The sequence below is a fragment of the Girardinichthys multiradiatus genome, chromosome 13 (genome assembly GCF_021462225.1).
Source record: "Girardinichthys multiradiatus isolate DD_20200921_A chromosome 13, DD_fGirMul_XY1, whole genome shotgun sequence".
Classification (NCBI taxonomy): Eukaryota; Metazoa; Chordata; class Actinopteri; order Cyprinodontiformes; family Goodeidae; genus Girardinichthys; species Girardinichthys multiradiatus.
Genome location: NC_061806.1, coordinates 4,298,710 through 4,311,398, shown reverse-complemented (window position 1 = coordinate 4,311,398; position 12,689 = coordinate 4,298,710). Strand labels below are relative to the sequence as shown.

The window sequence follows — 12,689 nt, the reverse complement described above, 5'->3', positions numbered from 1 at the left end:
AGTAGGTCAGAGGGAACTGCATTGTGTTTTCGTAGATCTAGAGAAAGCAAATGACAGGGTGCAGAGTGAAGCTGCGGTGTTGTATGAGGAAGTCTGGAGTAGAAGAGAAGTATGTTAGAGTGGTGCAGGGCATGTGTGAGAGCAGTAAGACTGTGGTGAGGTGTGCAAATGCTAGTGTAATAAATAGAGTAGTTCAAGGTGGAAGTGAAACTGAATCAAGGATGAAAGGAAAGGTGTACAAGAGGGTGGTGAGACCAGCATTGTTGTGTGACTTAGAGACAGGGGCACTGAGGAAGAAACTGTAGGCAGAGTTGGAGGTATCAGAGATGAAGATGTTGAGGGTCTCTTTGAGAGGAGGATAGGAATAGGAATGAGTACATCAGACAGACAGCTCATGTTAGATGTGTTGGAGATAAACAAGAGAGGCCAGACTGAGATGGTTAAGACATGAAAAGTTGAGGCATAGTGACTACACTGTTATAAGGATGCTGACACTGGAACTGCCAGACAGGAAGCCAAGAAGGAGAACACATAGACAATTTATGAATGGAGTAAAAGAGGACATGAAGGTAGAGGATGTGAGAGAAGAAGATGTAGAAGATAAGGTTGGATGGAGACAGATAACTCACTGTGGTGACCCCTGAAAAGTAAAAGGTGAAAGAAACGAAAGAAGTTAGCTACCTGAAAGACTGAAACAATATCACTATCATTACTTGTCTTCTACTGGGTATTACTGCTTCAGCTAAATAAATACATATTTGATCATTTAATCAGTTTAGAATGTATAGATCTTGTTGGAATTATGATTATTGATTGATTAATCTTTATCAATAATTATAATTAAAAATCATAATTTGACTAAATTAATTTCTTAACCAAAATCCTCATTTATGAATCGAGACTAGAGATGTCTTCTGGTGTTGTAATTGTGGCTCAACGCCTTTGGTAATTACAACCATTAAATACTGAGTAATAATTAATAACTATTACCAGAGATGTCACTGTTTAATCGACCTTTTCAGCCGAAACGTGTGGAACTTCAGCCTTATCTTGACTGACAAATCACTCTTGCACAAAATAAACACAAAACGCCTTCTCTTTATCTATGTGAATATTTATTAAATCACAGCCCTGATACACTCGCTCTTCCGATTTAATAATCTTCACCTACTCAAACATGCAAAGTTCAACACAAAAGGGGTAAAATATCTAACTAAACAAAATAAAGCAAAACATCAGTGATCAAACCAGCAGTTATGGCAAAAATGATAATATGACAAAGGGATGTGGTGGTGAATGGAGGTTGGGGGCACAGCTCCAACTGTAACTCAGTTATACTCAGTCATAGAACCTCCCCAACGCTGCGCGGGCTGAGCACACAAAGAGTTATAAAACTTTTGGCGGCAAGCTAATAAGCAGTAAGGTTGAAGACAAAGAAAATGGTGAATTTCACCATGAGGTTATTATAACAGTCCAGTCTTACAGCGCACCTGCGCTTGCTCTCAGGTGTCCAACAACCCCGCAAGACACACACAAAGCTGGGTAGCGCAGCGGCTTCCAGGCATATAACATGGCACATCAAAGTTTCAATAAAAAGGTTACATGCACATATCATTTAGAACACATTAGATTAAATAGCGAATCTCATCGCACTAAAACCTCCTGTACCCTGCCCAGACGTTCTAAGAAAGAAACAAAAATAAAGGATTGGTTTTACTTGTCGTTGTGAGCGGGGTTGAGAGAGAATGGGGTGGAAGTTGGAAGTTAATTTGCGTCCACAGTTAACTTTAGGAAAAGTGGTCAATCTTCGTCCTCTGGACTCCTTGGCGAAAGGGAAAATATGATCTGACCATCACAGTCGACTAGGACAAAACAAGGTGGCGATTTGTCTCCTTGAAACTCCGTGTTTTTTTTAGTTACGTGTTAAACTCACGTCTTCGATCGGCAAAGTGAAATTTCTGGCCTTCTTATTCCAGAAACCTCAGTTATGAATTCTTTGTTGGCCAACAAGAGAGAATAAATGAAATCCACTCGGGACTCTTCTCCAGGTGATGCTTCAGATGTTGGTAACCGTGTCACGGTCTCCAGCTGAAGGCAAATGGTGGGTCATCTCATCCTCTGTTATATAGTTGACGGTGGCCTCAGCGCTGCGACGCCCCTGTCTTATCAGCCGCGGGGGCCAACGGGAGCGGTAGGCACGGACTGTCCTGGATACAAAATGGCCGAAAACGCCAGGAGGCCTGGTGGCGTCCAGCAACGTGCAAATGGTCCAATATTCAGCAAACAAGTGGTCCAACAATCTGGTGGCCGGTTACAAACTGTGTGTAAAAGGAAACTTGCACATAAAAATAATATTGTTTTTGTACTAATGTTTTAGGGTCCACGAGGGCCTTCAGGAATACAAGGTCCTCCAGGATTTCTAGGTGAGGGTCATGTAGGACCAAAGGTAAGTTCTGATACAAGTCTTCTCACTGCACACAACATGAATATAATGGATTTTAGTGTTTTTCTTCTAACTTTACAAAACAGAGAAAAAAAAAGATGCACAGAAATGTATTGAGTTAACCCGAACTTTAAAAAAACAACACATTTGTCTGAAGTAGCTCTTGGATTTTCTGTGTATAACAGGGTGACAGGGGGTATGAGGGTCCCAAAGGCAGTCCTGGACCTCCTGGACTTGGGAACAAAGGTGATAAGGTATAATTAGATTGACTGAACTGCAAACACATGTAGCATGAAGATGAAAAGCTGCACAGTTTAACAACACACCCCATTCTGACTTAAAGGGAAACACAGGTGAACCTGGGCTTCCAGGTTTGATCGGGGTTCCAGGTGCCGGGGCACAGGGAGAAAAGGCAAGGCCAATGAAAATATTAGAACTTGGTTAATTTAGCATATTCTTCATCTTTATACATTTGCATTTTAATATTGTAAATGTAAATTATTGTCATTGGCTTCTAGGGTGACCCAGGAATTGTTGGCCCTTCCGGTCCCAGAGGACCTCCTGGACTGCTAATTGCTGGACCAAAGGTTAGTAACAGAATTTTATTTAAAGCTTGACAGTCGACACCATAGCATTTACACTGCAGGTACTAACAGCTGGGAACAGAGTTCACAACAGCAATATTACTAAACCTGGTAGTGGGCCTGTGTGGCTAAAAGAACAAAACATTACTTGCTTTATATTTTATTTTGGTAATTTGGTTTTGCATCTGTTACGAGGCTCTTCAGAACATTATAGAACATCTTAAAAACAACGAATCTGAAAAGTTCAGTCTGTCTTCAACAGATAATCCTTATATAAGATATTGTTCAGAAACATGAATATAGCACAGTTGGTAGCACTGTTGCCTTGCAGCAAGAAGGTCCAGGGTTCACATCCCATGCTGGGGTCTTTCTGCAGTTTGTGTGTGCTCCCAGTGCATGTGTGGGTTCTGTCCAGGTACTCTGGCTTCCTCCCACAGTCCAAAATTCTGACTGGTAGGTTAACTGGTCTCTCCAAATTGCCCTTAGGTCTATGGTCTTTCTGTGCAAATTTGCTAGATGTCATGGTCCATGCATAATACATCCTTGTGTGACAGTTTTTCCAAAGGAATCCCAAGCTCATGTTGCCTAATGGGCATTATGACACATTTTTATTATGCCACGTGTTGGCTCAAAGATCACTCATTAATTCAGTTTATTTATATTGCTCCATTTCACAACAAATGCCATCTCAAGAAAAAAGTAACCCTTTACCATTTTACCAATTTAACCAGTTGTTAAAAAATATTTTGTTTAAGTAGTATTTTTTGTGATCAACCAATGCTTTTCTACATAAGGGCCAGGGAAGCCGGTCAGAATACATCAGATGGATGGAGCTAAATCAGGACAATCCTGGAAGGAAGCTTGTTAGAGACTGCAGAAGACTAGAGACTGGACAACCACCCTAAACACACAACCAGAGATACAATGGGATGGTTTAGATCAACACATATTATGTGTTACAATAGGCCAGTCAAATATCAGGACTTAAAAATGAATACTTTCAGATGTTCTCCATCTAACCTGACTGAGCTTGAGCTATTTTGCATAAAAGAATGTGGAATGTGTCCCTCATGATGGCATGTGGGGGGTGCTCCAGGAGTATGGAATCAGTGGCCCTTTATTAGTGGCCATCCAGTCTTTGTAGAAGCGGAGCAGGAGTTTGGTCCGCATTGCCAGCACTAAGTCAGACCTGTTCCCGGTGCATGTTGGACTACGGCAGGGCTGCTCTTTGTCACCGGTCCTGTTCATAACTTTTATGGACAGGATTTCTAGAACAGCCAAGGGCCGGAGGTGGTCTGGTTTGGGGACCAGAGAATTTCGTCTCTTCTTTTAGCAGATAACGTAGTCCTGCTGACCCCCTCTAGCCAAGACCTACAATATGCGCTGTGGCGGTTCGCAGCCGAGTGTGAAGCAGCTGGGATGAAGATCAGCTCCTCCAAGTCCAAGGCCATGGTTCTCGACCGGAAAAGGGTGGCTTGTCCTCTTAAAGTTGGAGGGGAGTTCCTGCCTCAAGTGGAAGAGTTTAAATATCTCGGGATCTTATTCACGTGTGAGGGAAGAATGGAGTGGGAGATCGACAGACGGATCGGTGTGGCTGCAGCAGTAATGGGTCGCTGTGGCGGTCTGTTGTGGTGAGGAGAGAGCTGAGCCAAAAAGTGAAGCTCTGGATTTACCGGTCGGTCTAAGTTCCTACCCTCACCTACGGCCCTGAACTTTGGGTCATAACCGAAAGAACGAGATCCCGGAAACAAGCGGCTGAAATGAGCTTCCTCCATAGGGTGGACAGGCACTCCCTTAGAGATAGGGTGAGGAGCTCGGCCATCCGGGAGGGGTTCGGAGTAGAGCCGCTGCTCCTCCACATCGAGAGGAGTCAGCTGAGGTGGCTCGGGCATCTATACCGGATGCCTCCTGGACGCCTTCCTCGGGAAGTGTTCCAGGCATGTCCCACCGGGAGGAGGCCCAGGGGACGGCCCAGGACACGCTGGAGGGACTATGTCTCTTGGCTGGCCTAGGAATGCCTTGGGGTCCAGGAGCTGGAGGAGGTGTCTGGGGAGAGAGACGTCTGGGTGTCTCTGCTGAGTCTGCTGTCCCTGCGACCCGGTCCCGGATAAGCGGAAGACGACGAGTACGAGTACGAGAATGTGGAAACATTAGGTGCAAAGCTTGTAGGGACATACCTCAAAAGACTTGTAGCTGCAGCAAACAGTGGTTCCACAAAGTATGTGCTCAGAGAGCCTGAATACAAATAAACGTTCCAAAAGTTTTGTAAGACCATGTACAAACTTTGCTCTTCTTCACAGATATGGACTATGTTAAGTAACAAGATATATGATTAAATACTGCAGTAGAAGGTAAGGGATAATGTAAAGAAGTGCCACGCCTCATGAGCAGTGGATCATTAACTGTATCAACTGATTGATCAATTATATTTATTAAGTCATTCAGTCATTTTCTACCACTTCTTCCATAGTGGGTCGTGAGGGAGCTGGTGCCTATCTCCAGCAGTCTATGGGCGGTAGGCGGGGTACACCCTGGACAGGTCACCAGTCCATCACAGGGCAACACAGAGACATACAGGACAAACAACCAAGCACACTCATTCACACCTAAGGGCAATTTAGAGAAACCTTTTAACCTGTTGTAAAATGGGAGTTTTTCCTCTTTTTCCTCCCTGTGCACCACCGGGTCAGTTTCTCTCCAGTTCTGAGACCCAACCAGTAAAACCAGCAAAGTATTTACCTTGTGAAGTAATGAGAAATGGTTAAGTATAAAATCAAGATTTAATGCCAAAATGATCAGTGTACAGAGTATACAATTGAACAGATACAGAGTGATATTCACCTTTGGTACCAGGATCCTCTCAGCCCATCTTAGGGATGAACCGAGAGGAGCAAAGAATGGAGCGTGAATCCTGCTTTTATCCATGCCTGTTCTTAACCCTCCTAAAGGGTGTCATCCTCTTGTATCACTTTATCCTTGACTATGTGTTGCATCTTATGTGAAATCAATAGTTTTGTTGTGTAAGCTGTAGCAGTGACCAGTGCAACAACGGCAGATATGTTTAATTAGGGCCGCGAAGAGATGATTAGAAAAGGCCACAGAATCATACATCCATAACAAACCTAACAGACATGTTTTTGGACTATGGGAGGAAGCCAGAGTACCTGGAGAGAACCCATGCATGCACACGGAAAACATGCAAACTCCATGCAGAAGGAACCCTGGATGGGAGTCAAACCCATGACCTTCTTGCTGCAAGGCAACAGTGCTACAAACTGCACCACCATATTTATTGAATGGAAATCATATCATCTTCATTAAATCATATTGATTATTTGTATTAGTCTCACATCTACTTTTCTAAGGCCTAAATGCTCCTTGTCAGGGATCTTAAACCACACACTTAGTAAAAGTAATAAGAGGGATATATTATGAAAATATATTTATTGTGAATTTTATTTATTGTATTGTATTTATTGTCAATATTTATCAAAATATTACCACTTCAGTTGTTCATATGGCATCTACTCAGTTATAGAATCAATTGTTAACCTATTAGTAACCACATTAATATGATTTATCATTTAATAAGACAAAAACAAGGGTACTGAGGCCTTGGTCCTTGATGCAGCTGTCACGAGTTCGTGTCCCCTCCCATTGCCCCCCCCCCCCCCTCATTTCCTGTTGACTCACTTTAGAAAAACAAAATACAACCATTACTGATGACATATATTCATTAACAGTCAGTTGCTGGAATTCTGATTTCTTTTTCAGGGTGACCAAGGTTTCCCTGGAGAGCCAGGTCCTCAAGGAGAAAAAGGCACAGGTGAACCAGGGCCCAAGGTAAAAAAGCCAAACTCTGTTTAAACAAAAAAATGATCACTAAAAGGAACAAAGGATGGAAAACACCTCTAGAGATATTCTGATGTAATAATGATAATTTTCCAGGGTGAGACAGGACCAGATGGGTCTCTTGGGATTCCTGGCATTCCTGGTGAAGATGGAAGTGTTGGGCCTAAGGTGACCCTGAGTTTCTTCAAGTTAACATTCACAATGGATGAGATTCAGTTTTAAATATTCACTTGTAGAAGTACAAGTTGTGGGTTCCAGAAAATGTACTGATGTGTGCCTTGTAATGATTATGAATGTGTTATAATGAAGGATTTGGGTATGTCTTACAGTAATTTAATGCACCTTAATTAGGTTTTCTTTTTATAGAGCAGCACTTCAAAACAAATGTCTGATAGATCAGATCTTTATCCAGCAATGAATCGTTAAATAAGTCCAATATAATCCAATCATATGGATATTCAAATTCCATTGCATGCATTCCATTTTAAAGCTAGTTATAATGCAGCATACTCTAACTCGATTTATAATGCCAACTGGTTAAAAGTTGTCTGTCTAAGGAAGCTGATGGCATAGAGTCCTTGATTTTACAGCAATCCTTGTCCAAAAAATATTAAAAACAATTCAATTCAATTCAGTTTCAGTTCAGTTTATTTATACAGCTGCAATTCACAACACATGTTGTCTCAAGGCACTTTACAAAGTAAATTAAATCGAATCATACAGGTTTCAAGTTGGGTACATACATTCCAATTAATCCTAATTATCAAACAGTGCACTGAACAGAAGCACTGATCCAGGAGAACTTTCTTTGGGAAAGGAAAGTAAAACATTGATGGTAGTAGCTTCTTCAGTGGCTTCATCTAGGAGAGAAGGACCTTTAAGCAGATGAACTGTGAGCCAGTTTTTAATTCTAGAATATGAAAGAAAGCACATAGGATCCGTTGTGGTGAAGAGAGAGTTGAGCCAAACAGCGAAGCTCTTGATTTACCGGTCGTTCTACATTCCTACCCTCACCCATGGCCATGAACTTTGGGTCATGCCCGAAAGATCGAGATCCCAGATACAAGTGGCGGAAATGAGCTTCCTCCACAGGGTGGCCGGGCACTCCCTTAGAGATAGGGTGAGGAGCTCGGCCATCTAGAAAGGAGCTCAGAACTGATGGAGGTTCTGGGGACAGGGACTTCTGGGTGTCTCTACTGAGTCTGCTGCCCCTGCGACCCGTTCCCGGATGAAGCGGAAGACGACCAGTACAAGTGGTGTAAAGCTCCACACAGTGCTGTGGTCTGTTATATTCTGCTGCCACCACTATGTTTCACATTAGCAATTTTTTGGTTTATTTCACAGTGGGAATGATGTGACCTGTGAATCTCTGCAGCTCCTCCATAGTCACTATGATCCTCTTGGCTGATTCTCTCATTAATGCTTTCCTTGCAAAGTCTATAAGGTTAGGTGGGCCCTTATGTATTGGTAGGTCTGCAGTTGGTCCATCCTTTCTCCATGTTCAGATGATAGAGTGAACAGAGCTCTGTTAGATGTTTAAAGCTGGGGATATTGTTGTAGAACCCAACCCTGCTTCAAACTTCTCTGCATTTTCCCTGATCTGTGTACTGGGTTCCTTGGTCTTCATGATGGTGGTTGTTCACTAATGTTCTCTAACAAACCTCTGAGGCCAGAAACAGAACAGCTTTTATACCCAGCCTAAATTAATCTGAAGGCAACTGGCTGCACTGGGTTTTATTAAGCATTAAAGTATAGGTGGCTGAACACAGTTTTAGGATAAAAAAAAATTAATGAAAAACATGTATGGTTTTCCTTCTGCTTCATAGTAGTTTGCTACTTTGCTTTGGTCTATCAAAGTCTTAATACAATCGATGAAAGTTTTCAATTATAACGTTACAATGTAGAAACTTTCACTTTTGTGAGTAAATTTATTGTACATTAACAACACATCAGCACATTTATATGGCTAGAACAGTCCTGATCTCTGGAGTCTTGGAAGTTCAAAAAGAGTTGCTGAATGACAGGATTATTTCATTCGTTCGCTGACATAGCTGAAAGCTTCTATTTGCAGATTGGTCATCTCTCGGCCTGTTTTGATTTGTGTCATATCAAGGTTTCTGGAATATATTCTTTATTCTTTAAAAGAACAAAACTTAAAATAAAAATCAAGCAGCTGAATGACTAACATCCAAGCAGGCTTTTACTTTTTTAGTAATGGTTGTATAGCTTTATGTACAATTCATTTCTTGTTGATACCAGGGAGAGATGGGTTTGCCAGGACTGCGAGGCCCAGATGGAGCACCAGGAACAGGCACATCTGGAGAAAAGGTAACTTTTCATTTAAGCAATAAATAAGGTAGTTAACAGTGTTGCACAAACCTTTACACTAATGCACTGAAAGATTAATTATCAGATTGGTATTTTATGTTGTTTTCGGGTCTTGCTTTCTTAGAGTGTAGAAATCTTATGTGCTTAAACTGAAGTGAACTGGACTTCTGTTAGTTCTTCAATTGTTTCACCTCTCATCCACAACTCTTTGTTAGTTCTGATCACTGGTTGGGAGTTTCTGGTTTTTAAGTCATAGTTGAATCTATCACACTAATAGATCACATGAGCCCCTGACCCGCTCACCTATCCCGTGAGTTGTTTGGACTGCTTTAACTTGTGGAATGCTTCCTAAAAAAGCCAACACGTGAATTGTTTGGTAATGTGTCATGGTGTGAATGCTTGTAAAGACAAGCTATGGCTGCCCTAGATAGAACATGAGCTCACCTCATTTGATTTATATCAATTTTTAATGTCCTGTTTTTTCACTCCTCTTTGTATTGTCCAACTAAAATGTGCACATTGCTATCTTCTAGAGATTGTATCTTCTGTTTGAGATGTACTGTGCTGTAAAAAAGTATTTGTCCCCTTCACATTCCTCCTGTTTTTGCTTTCCTGAAACCCATACATGTTTTAGATCACGAAAAAAAAGAGCCAACACAGAAGGTAATTTTTCAATAATGGTTTCATTTATAAAGGGAAAAAGCTTTCCAAACCAATCTGGCTCTGAAGAAAAAGTAATAACTAATTGTGCCATTTGGATTTAAGTTTGACAAGGCCACTCCAAAACCTTCATTTTGTGATTTTTAAGTTATTCAGAGGTGGGCTTGGCGGTGTGTTTTAAATAAATGTTCTGTGGCACAACCCAAATGTGCTTGATCTGAAGGTCACAAACTGATGGTGAAACATTATTCTTAAGAGGAATGCCCTAGGAGAGAGCAAAATGCATGGCTCCATCAGTTACAGCATGTTGCCCAGGTTGTAACGCAGCAAGGAAGCCCCAGACCATCATACAACCACTTCTATGTTTGACTGTCAATATGAAATTCTTTGTCTGAACTGCTGTGTTAGTTTTATGCCAGATTTAATGGGACACACACCTTCCAGAAGGTTCTACTTTTGTCTCATCAGTCCACAGAATATTTTCCCAAAGTCTCTGGGATCATCAAGATGTTTTTCTGGTAAATGTGAGACGGGCCTTTGTGTTATTTTTGGTCAGCAGTGGTTTTGGTCATTTTTGCCTAGTCTCTCTTTTTCATTGTTGTTTTTCATTGCTCTTTTTCATAAATTCTGACCTTAAGTATGTTAAGTGAAGCCTGATGTGCTTTAGATGTTGTTCTGGGTTCTTTTGTGAACTCCTGGATGAGTTGTCAGTGCACTCTTGGAGTAATTTTGGTAGATCAATCAGTCCTGGTAAGATTCACCAGTTGCATGGGTTCTTCATGTGTTGATAATATTTCTCACTATGGTTTTCTGTGTCCAAGTTACCGCACCCTGTTAGCGGTCAGATGTCTCTGAGTTCCTCCAGTCCTTGGTCCACAGACGCGATCACACACTCTATCTAACACTGACTCTTAAAGGAACGACTCTCAAACAGTTTCTAACTTTCAGCTCCTTTCATCTAAATTAGGCAGAGGAATGATTACAGAGATGAGCGCTGAGGCTCCAGTCTCGGACCGTCGCAGTCTGTGAAAGGATGACGAAGAGCCTCGAAAGAAGGTCACATATAGTTTTATATCTGGCACTCCAATGCAATGGATGTTTCCTCCCTCAGTGATTATCAGTAGACTATGTGACACCATTGTGGTGTCTATCTGGTAGGTTGTGTAGTAGCGGGGTGTCCATCCTTAATCTAAGTGTGCCATGGCATTCTAATCAAACCAGTTACCAGATGCTCCACTATCAAACCCAGTGCCCCAGCCTCAGGTCATTTATGACAAGCATTGGGCCATTTATCCTTGTACTGTGTGTCGATGAGCATTCTTATCCTATTCTAACAAAAGGGAAACATTAGAACTTATGCTTTATATCACTATGGTATCAATGGGAAAAACAGCTATGAGTAATATTAATAAAGATTGTTCCTAACAGGAGTCCCAAAGCATAAGAAATGAGCTTTGTAAGCTTTTCCAGATTGGAAAAAGTATAAAGTATACTTTCTTTTTACAGTCTATGTGGTGTGGGGTACCCTCAGAAGTGAATTCCAGAAATGTGAAGCAGCTAACCAGAAGGCCTCCACCCCCATTGTTAAAAGTTTGGTCCTGGAGATGTGAAAAAGGGATGAGGATTTTGAGCAGTGGGAGTGTGATAGGGTGTGGGGGGTGAGAAATTTCTTGGGGTAGGGGGGAGCATTAGCACTGATGCACACGAGGCTACTGTAAAACTGGTGTGATCATATATTTTGGTTTTTATGAGAAGTCTTGCTGTACTGTTCTGAATGGACTGGAATTTCTTGAGATTTTTGTCAGTGACTTGGTTTTTTATCCTTTTTTTATTTCTTTAGTTTAGGGCAATAAGTGTTTCTTTCTGAGATCTTTCAGCCAACTTGATGTTGTAGATTGTACTTAAAATATTTATTGATTTAACAATTCAGTAATGTAGGTAATTACAATTAGTTCATGATCAAACAAGGTAGGCAATGATATTCTCAACTGGGTCCAGTTTGGTGTGAATAGCATTTTCCCTTAAAAATGAAATCAGGGGCATAGCGCTGGTGGTGTAGGTGGTTAAGTGTGTGAACCTTATACGGAATCCTTAGTCCTCGACGCGGCTGTCCTGGGTTTGAGTCCCGGACTTGGCGACATTTACTGCATGTCTTCCCCTCTCTCTTCATTCTTATTTCCTGTCTATCTACTGTCCAATAATACTGGAAAATTAAAGGCCACTATTCCCGCAAAAAAACAAATGAAATCAGCATTTTAAAAGGCTTTTTGTATTTATTTAGGTTACCTTTCTCTGATAGTGAAACTTCTTTGATGGTCTGAAAAAATTAAGTGACCAAAAAGTAAAACCAAAGAAAATTCCAGGAGTTCAAATATTGTTTCATTTCAGATGAATCAATTAGTCTTCACTTGATGAGGTGGCTGTGCTACGTTGGGCCATCCTTTTGTGTAGGTGCTGTTTTGTTTCTCTAGTGTAGAGATCTATGCACCCCTCTCAGCTCTGGACAGCATGTGCATCACAGATGAGCTTGTGTTCGGGTGATTGAGACTGGATGAATAGGTCTCTGTCTGATAAAGATGTTTAGTTTCAATTCAATTCAGTTCAGTTTTATTTATATAGAGCCAATTGACAACACATGTTGTCTCAAAGCACTTTACAAAGTCAATTCAATTGAATCATACAGATTTCAAGTGCGGTACATACATTCCAATTAATCCTAACTATCAAACAGTGCAGTCGGATTCAGTTTATTATTCAAATTGGTTAAAGTTTTTAATGCAAGTCCCTGCATTGAGTCAGTGACTTGCAGCATTTACTCTTCC

At 41.3% G+C, this 12,689-nt stretch overlaps 1 protein-coding gene across 1 annotated transcript in view; it reads left to right on the top strand.

Moving 5' to 3' along the window:
• The window catches only part of col28a1a (collagen, type XXVIII, alpha 1a), a 120,433-nt gene that overhangs the window by 37,572 nt on the left and 70,172 nt on the right, over nucleotides 1-12,689 (top strand). The window contains exons 13-19 of the mRNA XM_047383882.1: nucleotides 2,378-2,446; nucleotides 2,629-2,697; nucleotides 2,787-2,855; nucleotides 2,962-3,030; nucleotides 6,802-6,870; nucleotides 6,976-7,047; nucleotides 9,139-9,207. Coding sequence (XP_047239838.1) covers nucleotides 2,378-2,446; nucleotides 2,629-2,697; nucleotides 2,787-2,855; nucleotides 2,962-3,030; nucleotides 6,802-6,870; nucleotides 6,976-7,047; nucleotides 9,139-9,207 — 486 coding nt within the window. The remainder of the gene's footprint in view (nucleotides 1-2,377; nucleotides 2,447-2,628; nucleotides 2,698-2,786; nucleotides 2,856-2,961; nucleotides 3,031-6,801; nucleotides 6,871-6,975; nucleotides 7,048-9,138; nucleotides 9,208-12,689) is intronic.